The sequence below is a fragment of the Rhincodon typus genome, chromosome 6 (genome assembly GCF_021869965.1).
Source record: "Rhincodon typus isolate 14 chromosome 6, sRhiTyp1.1, whole genome shotgun sequence".
Classification (NCBI taxonomy): domain Eukaryota; kingdom Metazoa; phylum Chordata; class Chondrichthyes; order Orectolobiformes; family Rhincodontidae; genus Rhincodon; species Rhincodon typus.
The window spans coordinates 94,708,998-94,718,760 of NC_063337.1; the positions used below are offsets into that span (position 1 = coordinate 94,708,998).

Genomic DNA, 9,763 nt, shown 5'->3' on the forward strand with positions numbered 1-9,763 from the left:
GTTCCTCCAGCTCCACACTGTGTTGTCTTTGACTCCAGTATCTGCAGTTCTTGCTATGTCTGGGTAAACATTTGAGACGCTGCAAACTAACAGCTATGGGCCGAGAGCTGGGTGGTGGGATTAAGTTGGGTGGCTGTTTTTGACCGATAAAGACATATAGGCTGAATGTGCTCCTTCGGTGTCATAAATATTTCTGTGTTCCTGTGTTAGTTAGATCTGTTGTGAGTGACTATGTCAGTATTTGTGTATGATTGTTTGTGTGAATACTGTGAATGTGAGAGAGTGAGTGAGTGTTTGTATATCTACATGTGCTGCATGTGTATATCCATATGTGCTGTGTGTGAGAGAGTGTTCATATGTTCATATCTTCTGGAATATTATGTCCAGTTCTGGTCGCCCAGTTATAGGAAGGATATTATTAAGCTGAAGAGTGTTCAGAAGAGATTTACCAGATTGTTGCTAGGTGTGGAAGGTTTGAGTTATAAAGAAAGACTGGATAGTTTAGGACTTTTTTCACAGGAGCACAAGAGGTTGAGAGATGACCTTAAAGAAGTTTATAAAGTAATGACGGGCATAGATAAGGTTAATGTTAGTTGTCTTTTCCCTAGGATGGGGGATTTCAAGAGTAGGGGGCATGTTTTTAAGGTGAGAGCAGAGAGAAATTTAAAAAAGACACATGGTAATTTTTTTACACAGAGGGTGGTTTGTGTGTGGAATGAATTTCCTGAGGAAGTGGTGGATGTGGGCACAATTATAATGTTTAAACGACATTTGAATAAGTACATGAATAGGAAAGATTTGGAGTGACAGGGGACAGGAGCAGGCAGGTGGGACTAGTTTAGTTTGGGATTATGTTCGGCATGGACTGGTTGGACTAAAGGGTCTGTTTCCATGCTGTGTGACGCTATGACTCTATGCGTCTGTGTACATGTGTATATGTGTCCATGTGTGTGTGAATGCTCGTGTATGTGTGTTTGTCTGCTTTTGTTGTGTACATATTCATGTGTGTGGGAATTTGTGTTTGAGTATATACACTTGTGTCAGTGTGTGCATTAAGTATGTTTGTGTGTGTAAGTGTACGTGCTTGTATATGTCTCTGTGTGCATGGGTGTGTATTGCGCTTCAGTTTTCATTTCTTACACAAATCCTATCATGCTTTGATGTTTAGTTCATTTTGTAAACTCTGGGATTCCCTTCCTAACCGTTTTCACCTCTCAAAACATTCTCCATGTTTAAGATGCTGGTTAAATCCTACTTCAATTTGCAATGTGTCACAGTGTGCTAAACCATTGACCACGGAGCAGGCATTAGAGGAATACAGTGATGTGTTTGCAGGTTTAGGATGTCTTCCTGATGAATATCATCTTGACTGAGAAGAGGAGACCATTTAAGCATCAACCTAGAAAGCTTTCAGTGGCTCTCAATGCCAGGTTTGAAAGACAAGATAGAAGAGCTGGAAAGAAGGGTAGTCAAGTAAGAGATACCTCCTACAGAATAGACTAACTGTGTGGTAGCAGTGAAACATGCTGAGACTTGACTCAAAGCATCTAGAAAGCTGAGAAGAGATCTCACTACCCAACACCAACCATCGAAGGAATTCTGCTACAGCTTGCAAAGGCAGAAGTCTTCATTACTGTAGATACAAAGGGCAAGAGAACTACTTTGTAACTACTTTCTGGGCAAAAAGTGGTTGCACATGCTGTTTGGCATTTCCATAGCTCCAGGGGAGTACTAATGCCAACACCATGAGAGAGCTATGATCTTCCCAAAATAGAAACGAAAAGTGGATGATCTGCTACTTTACAGATATGGAGACACAATATAAGAAGCTAATTTGCCAGATTATCCTAAAGCTGAAGACAAAAAAGTTGCAATTAAAGATGCCTGAAACCAATCAAGTACATAGGGTGTGTACTGACAGTAAAAGATTTGGAAAGGTGAGACCTGCATCAGAATCCATCAGATATCAAAGCAGATTGGTCAGATTTGTCAACTATTTAGCAAAGCTCTTGCCCAATTTGTCACAACAGTGGGAACTGTTCTGTCATCTCACTGTGAAGGATGTGCAGTGGTTCTGGGGCACAGAACAGGAAGCCATCAAGCAATTGATGATATCAACTCCAGTGCTGAAATACTATGGTGTAAGTGATGACGTGACCCAGCAGTGTGATATATCCTGGTGTTGGGAAAACAATTGGTTGCAATTTCATCCAGAACATTAAGCACAGAAAATGATTCTGTGCTCAAACCAAGAAAAAGTGCCTGGCTGTTGTTTTTGTTTGGGAAATTTTTCATTGATACCTATTTGGAAGGTGACAGCTGAGTCCAAATGCCAGCTGCTTCGAAGCATTTTCATCAAGATTCAGTCTGCTCCATGGTCTCGAAGAGGTAGTAGCTGGACATGACATAGAGTAAGGGAAAATGATGACATGCTGCTGAGAATAGCACTCCTCATGAAGGAAGTCAGATATGCCATCACAGGGAGTGAAAGCTTCCAAACCCATCGTGAAGCAGCAACTTGTCATGTTCTGGAAGTCATCAACTGAGCAGTGACACTGAATAGATCAGACAGGAATTTTGATCAACTGAAACAAACTACCCAACAATATGCAACACTCCAAATGTTGCAAGGAGTAATGATGAAAGGATATCCTGGTGGTCACAAGAGCGCAGAGGTGAACTGACAGTCCGATATGGTATATTGGACAAAGGAAATCAAATCAATATCATTAAGGAGTTGAGAGGAGGGATGCTGAAGTGCATCCATACACATCACCATGGGACTGAGTTGAATCTGAAGAAAGCAGGAGAAGTGCTGTACTGGCCAAGTATGAGCGTTGAAATCAAGGACCATATCAGGTAGCGCTGTGCTCGTAATGAGTACCAACCTGAACAAGGTATGGAGTCACTGGGGACATGTGACATCCAGGGCAGACCATGGATAAAGCAGGGAGTCGAATTCTTCACTGTTCCAGGATCTGGTTATCATGTCCCTGGAGATGACTTGTTTGAGGTAAACCAGCTGACCTCAATGACTACCAGTGAGATTGTTGAATGCCTGAATACACACTTTTGTTGTTACAGCTGAAAGGGCAGCTGGTGCCTGAATGAGGAATCAGTTATTTCAATAACAATAGGGAAATTCAACACCACACATCATCCCCATACTATCTCCCAGAAAAATGAAAAACGGTGAAGTGACAATGAAAATCACCAACAGAATTATAAAGAAATTGAGCAAATCCCACATAGATGTATTGGATAAACACACTGCCTGAAGGCACAGGGAATAGTCCAGTACAGAGAATAACGTGACACTGCACATCAACTGCTCTTCCAATAACAAAAAATACAACTGAAACCAGAAATAGTAACTGGTGTGAGTGAGAAAATCAAGATGAAGTAGCGGGAAGCCAAATTTCATTCCAACAAAACTGCCAAGCCATTGCTAGAGTTGAGCATTGGAGAGCCAGTCAGGGTACAAACCTTTAACTTTGTCAGCAAAGGTCAGCACAAGTGGCACAGCTTTGGACTTGCACCAATCAGTTGTCACCCACATGGTACAAGGTGGAAGTGAACGATCAGTTATATCGTCACAACTACAGGGCATTGTGTCCAACTGGAGAAACGTTTCCTTTACTGTAGGCAGCCCGTCAGGAAGCTATGAATACATCACCTACACAGACCACAGATCAATCATCAGTCCCTGAGGTCCACAGCACCACAACAATGGAAATGAAACACCACCAGGTATCACAGCAACAACAAATGACAGGGAAACAGCCCTTCACAGAGAAGAAGCATTGCCCGGATGAACAAACAATGACAATGCACACTTGTACCATTAGGAGACTGGCATGATTTAAAAACTATATGTGCAGTGGATGCACAGGTACTGACAAGCATAATAACTGGCTGATGCATGAGAACAGTGTGCATTGTGGAAAATCCAGATAACTCATGATGTAAATGATGCATACAGTTTCTTTTGGATGAAAAGGGGTATGTTTTTTGGATAAAATTGCAAAACTGTACTAATGTACCTTCTGGCTTACCATTGTAATGTAACCTCATCCATGAGGGACTCACTGCTGATATCCATCTTGCAAACAATTCAACAAAGACACAATCCAGCCCAAACTATTTCCTGTGAACTTGTAGCAGCTTTTTTGATAAATGATCCTATGAAACGTCATGGTGTTTTGCTATATTAACAGGGCTGTATAATTGCAAGTTGTTTTTATTGTGGAATGCCAAAAACAAGGGACTTTGATTATTAGGAGAGTCTGGAGAGGTTGGGACTGCTTTTCTCAGAGAAGGGGTCATTAAGGGGAGATGTAATGAAGAGTTTTGAATTTATGGTGGTTTCGATGGAGTAAATAAGGTGAATCTGTTTTCAGTGGCAAGAGAGTAGAGGGACACAGATTGAAGATTATCAGAAAACGAACCAGAGAAGGAAATGAGGAAAGTTTGTTTTTAAAATGCAACAAGTGGTTATATGATTTAGAATGTGCTGCGTTCACAGCCAAATATTATCGATGGCCAGGCAAGCACTTTCAAAGGACAAATTTTCATTGTATTTGAGACCCTGTGCTGTCTGATTCAATATTATTTCAATATTCTGAAAGGGAGTGGGATAAATTATATATTTAAAGGGTAAAGATTTGCCAGGCTATTGGGAAAGAGCTGAGGAAGTGGAATTCATTGCTTCAGTGCATTGCTCTTTCAAAGAGCTGACATGCACATAGTGTATGGAATGGCCTTCTTTTGTGCAGTTATGCGTCCCTGAACCGAGAATTGTCCACACTTTGACCAATTTCTCTCCAATGCCCTCACTTCCCCGTCCCAAAGCAATGCATTTCTACATTTTGATTTTGTCCATCCAAGCCATCACATTTTCTAGGTGGTATGCCTTTCATGATCTCTGTTTTTTTACCAAATACTCCTCTACTATTCCCATCACACTCCCAAAATATGCAACTTTTACCAATTTTACTGCCTGAAGCAAGTTCCTTTTAACACCAGCTTTCTCAAGAAGCCAGTCATTTACCTGCTTGACTGTCCCTGATACACTTGCTGAAGTGTGAAACCTTGCATTTCAAATGCTGTTTTTTGTGCCTCATCCCTCGTCTTAATAGGCCTACTCTCACAGCTGTATATTGTCAATGGCCATACAAGTGCTTTCAGAGGACAAATCTTCATTGTAATCAAGATTCTGTGCCTACTCCATAACCCTTTATGTGAGCTCACAACACATGGCCCTTGTTAAGTCTAGCATGAATTTCTTCGGTAAGTCTTTTCTCAGTCCATCCGCATCTCCTTTGTCTTATCAGCGTTGACCAGCACCTCCAATTTTCAACTATTCACAGTTCCCATTATCCCCCATCCAGCATCCACATCCTTCCCGATCTAATATCAAGCATCCCTTTGTCTGCTTCCCATTTATTCCTCCCTGTCTCATTCTCTGAAGATATTAACTCTCTTTCTGTCTCCACCGATGCTGTCAGACCTGCTGAGTTCCTCCAGCAATTCCTGTTGTTGTTGTACATAGAACATAGAACAGTACAGCACAGTACAGGCCCTTTGGCCCACGATGTTGTGCTGAACTTTTACCCTAAACCTAAGGTCTGTCTAACCTCCACCCCTATCTTATACTACCATCCATATGCCTATCTAATAGCCACTTAAATGCCCCTAATGAGGCCGACTCCACTACCCTCTCCTGCAATGCATTCCACATCCCTACCACTCTCTGAGTAAGGAACCTATTTCTGAAGTCTCCCCTATATCTACCTCCACTCACTTTAAAACTATGCCCCCTCGTAATAGCTACCTCCACCTCAGGAAAACGTCTCTGGCTGTCCACTTTATCTATACCTCTGATCATTTTGTCACCTATCAAGTCACCTCTCATCCTTCGTCATTGTTGTTGGTCAGGAAACTGGATCTCCAGTTAACCTGATCAGGGTAAATCACCCATTGTGAGTTATTTCCTTTAATTGTGATTGTAAGATCCTAAAAGTGGAAAGTGGTCCGTACCTGTCTCTGTTGGAGAATGTGCAAATTGAAGCCTCCAGAAGTATGGACCAATCTTCTGAGATGGTGCTACCCAGGAGAGCCTTGTCTCCAATTCACTCTTTATGAGATCTTGCTGTACACAGGTTAGCTGCCAAGTTTCCTGCATGACAGCAGTCAGTACATGTCACAAGTTCCTCATTGGTTGTCAAGTTTTTGTTTTGGGATGCCCAGATGTGGTGCAAGGTGTTATGGAAATGCGACTTATTTCCTTTAATAGTGATTGTGCTATGTGCTCTTTAACGTTTTAGATAAGAACGAATGCTTTACGCATCCAAACATTTGTGGGAAGGCAGCATGCAACAATCTGCCAGGTACCTTCGAGTGTAAATGTGCCACAGGATACGCCTTCAACTCCATCACGAAAGACTGCCACGGTAAGAGCTGGACAGAGATTTCACAACGGCCTGCAGCAACTTGCACAGAAACATCGGAAAATAGGAGCAGGCCATTCACTCCTTTAGGGAAGGAAATTGCCATCCTTACCTAGTCTGGTCTACATGTGACTCCAGACCCACAGCAAACATGGTTGACTCCTAACTGCCCTCTGGGCAATTAGGGATGGGCAATAAATGCTGCCTGGTCAGCGACGCCCTCATCCCTGTGAATGAATAAAGGAAAAAAAATGTCCTTCAATCCTGCTGTGCCATTCATTATGACTATGGCTGATCATCTAACTCGGTCCCCTGTTTCTGCTTTCTCCCTGCACCCTTTAACTGTAAGAACAATATTTCACTCCTCCTTGAAAACGATGTCTTGCCCCTCACCCGCTTTCTGTGGCAGGTTGCAATGAGTGTGACAGCTCAGTGTAATTGTGAGACTCAGACTGACGCTGAGTAGTGGCCTGATACCTTGTACATTCCTTCCCCCGATTAGAATTGCACAAGCATGTTGTGTTTCTCTGAGACGGGAAGTTAATTGGAAGTGAAGTTGGCTTCAGAAACATTTTATGCAGTCCCTAGGCTTCACTTGGCATCTGACCTTAAAAGCAGACACCCTATAGACTGGCATGCCAAAACCAGGAACCTTTGTTAGAACTGGGTCTGGGTTTTGCATCCACCCACGTGCAATTTTTTGCACATCACTTATCTCCTGCTACCCTTCACCTCACTGAGGAAACACCCCTGTGTGATTTATTTCCCCATCATTTGTCACCAGGAAGTGAGTTTGTTACCAGGCAAGGCCAGAGTTCATTGTTTACCCCTAGACACCAGGGAGCAAGGGGCTTCAGTAAAATGAATAGACTGGAGGAGATAGTATTGTTGTCCTAAGATCAGACAAGAAGAGGAGAGGTTTGATGGTTGCGCTGAAAGTCATGGAGGTTTTTAATAGAATCAGTGAGGAGAAACATTTTCTATTGACGGAAGGGCTGGTAATCAGCCAAAACAAATTTAACGTGAGTAGCAAAAGACCTAGAGAAAATATGAGGAGTTTTTTTTTAATGCATTGAGTGTTGTGATCTGGAATATGTGGCTTGAGAGGGCAGGGAAAGCAGATTTAATAATGGGAAATTGAATAAATACTTGAAGAGGAGAAATTTGCATGGCTGCAGGGAGTGAATGGACACGGTGGGACTAATTAGATATCTTATTTCAAAGAGTCAAGACAGGTACAGTGGGCTGAATAGCCTCCTGCACCGGAACAATCCATGAATTGGTGCCTGTCTAGGTTACAGCAGGTGATTGGGTAAGATGGAGTTGCCTAGAGGTGATGATGGAGGTTCTGTCATTTCGATTGGACAGTAAATGTCAGCCATTCCCAAGTGCCATAAATTAATTTTTAAAAGTATATTGTGGGTGTGAAGTCAGATATGAGCCTGGGCTGGGTAATCAGGGCAGATTTCTTTCCCTGAAGAATGTAGTGAAGCACTTATAGAATTACCCCATAATATTGAAGCAGGCCATTCGGTCCATCTAGTCCACACTGATCAACCAAAGAGCATCCCACCCAGATTCGTCCATCCCTGTATCCCTACATTTCGCATGGCCTATCCATCTAGCCTGCACATTCCTCGACACTATGGGCAATTTAGCATGGCTAATTCACCTTAACCTGCACACTTTTGGACTGTGGGAGGAAAACAGAGCTGCCGGAGGAAACACACGCAGATATGAGGAGAGCATGCAAACTCCACACGGCCAGTTGCCCAAGGCTGGAATTGAACCACTGTGAGGCAGCAATGTTAACCATGGAACTATCGTGCTGCCTGATTTTAGATTTTGTTTTGATGACCATTTATTGTGGTGCAAAACTCCAGATTTTTCACACCTTGTTGCAGTTTAATTTGATGTCATTTCCTGTCGATCCTACACCACAGTCATCACACTGTGAGCATTCTGTCATGTTGGAATGAGATCTCCTGCTGCACACTGTCTGAACGTTTATATCGGAAAACATGGTGAGAAATTGTATACAGCTTCCAACTGATGAATTCTGTGTTATATTTCGTTAGTGGTTCTGTGAATTTACATTTTTTTCCGTCAGAAGCATTTTTTTTAAATGAAGGAGGAAAATGTATTTCTAAAGTTTGATCTTCTCCAAATAGATATCGATGAATGTGCAGCAAACGTGTGTAGATTTGGCTGTGTGAATTTCCCCAGCAGCTACTCCTGCTTCTGTGACGGGAGGAAAGGAGAGAGATTATCTGCCGATGGTCAGAGTTGTCAGGTGAAGGAAGAAATAATGTGCACCTTTCACAATCCCAGACTGTTCCCTAGTGCTGAACAGACAATGAAGTATTACAGACGTCACTGTTGTAATGTAGGAAATGCCACAGCAGCTAATTTAGGCACAGCAAGCTCCCAGAAACATGAGTGTGATCTTGATCAGGTTGTCCCCTGTCCTGTCTGGATGTTGGTGGAGGGATATAACCAACCAGGGCAGTGGAGAGACCTCTTCACATTTCACCATCAAATGTACATGTGCAGAGTAAGACTGACCTCTGAGAACCAGCTTCCAGTGCTGTGGCATTTCCCATCCTGAACAGAGCACTGCCAACTGTCACACCTCAGTCTGGAAGTCTGTTCCCACAGCCTCCAATTGACTTGTGGTTATATCCAGGTTTGGGGTTGACACACATGGGATGATGCCTGGTTCTTAGTAATTCTTGTATATTTTATTGAACACAGTAACTTTTAACTATGTACTGGACAAGACCTTCATCAGAGCTTGTCTGTTTTTCTCTGCCTGCCTTATCTAAACCGAACTTACCTTGTACACCTTAGTTAAATCATCAGATTCCGTCTAGCAGTGTAGTCGAGGAAGTCACGAGAATTTACTTCATTGATAAGGTGGATTATCTTATTTACATAATGTAAATGTCGTTGGGTCCGATTTACTCGCTCATTTACTGGGATTCCTTTTACGCTAATAATGGGACGTGGCATACCATGGGATATGGTTTATGATTGTTGAAACATAAGATATATGTGCAATTCTAAGGCGCCCATCTTTCCCTCTAATTTCCTGAGTAACTTTACATTTCTTGAACGTCAACGTTCGCACACGGGTTTAAACTCCACTTTGGAAGTGCAAATGGTAAAGAAGTTAGTACGTCCCTGATTACAGACGGCCCACTTGTACGCCCCCGATTACAGATGGCCCACTTGTACGCCCCCGACTACAGACGGCCCACTTGTACTTCCCTGATTACAGACGGCCCACTTGTACGCCCCCGACTACAGACGGC

The 9,763-nt window shown here is 42.7% G+C and overlaps 1 protein-coding gene across 1 annotated transcript in view; it reads left to right on the forward strand.

The window, feature by feature from the left end:
• Nucleotides 1–9,763, forward strand: part of LOC125483324 (vitamin K-dependent protein S-like) — a 44,686-nt gene that overhangs the window by 18,786 nt on the left and 16,137 nt on the right. Inside the window, exons 7-8 of the mRNA XM_048598123.1 lie at nt 6,327–6,452; nt 8,621–8,742. Of these exons, the coding sequence (XP_048454080.1) occupies nt 6,327–6,452; nt 8,621–8,742 (248 nt within the window). The remainder of the gene's footprint in view (nt 1–6,326; nt 6,453–8,620; nt 8,743–9,763) is intronic.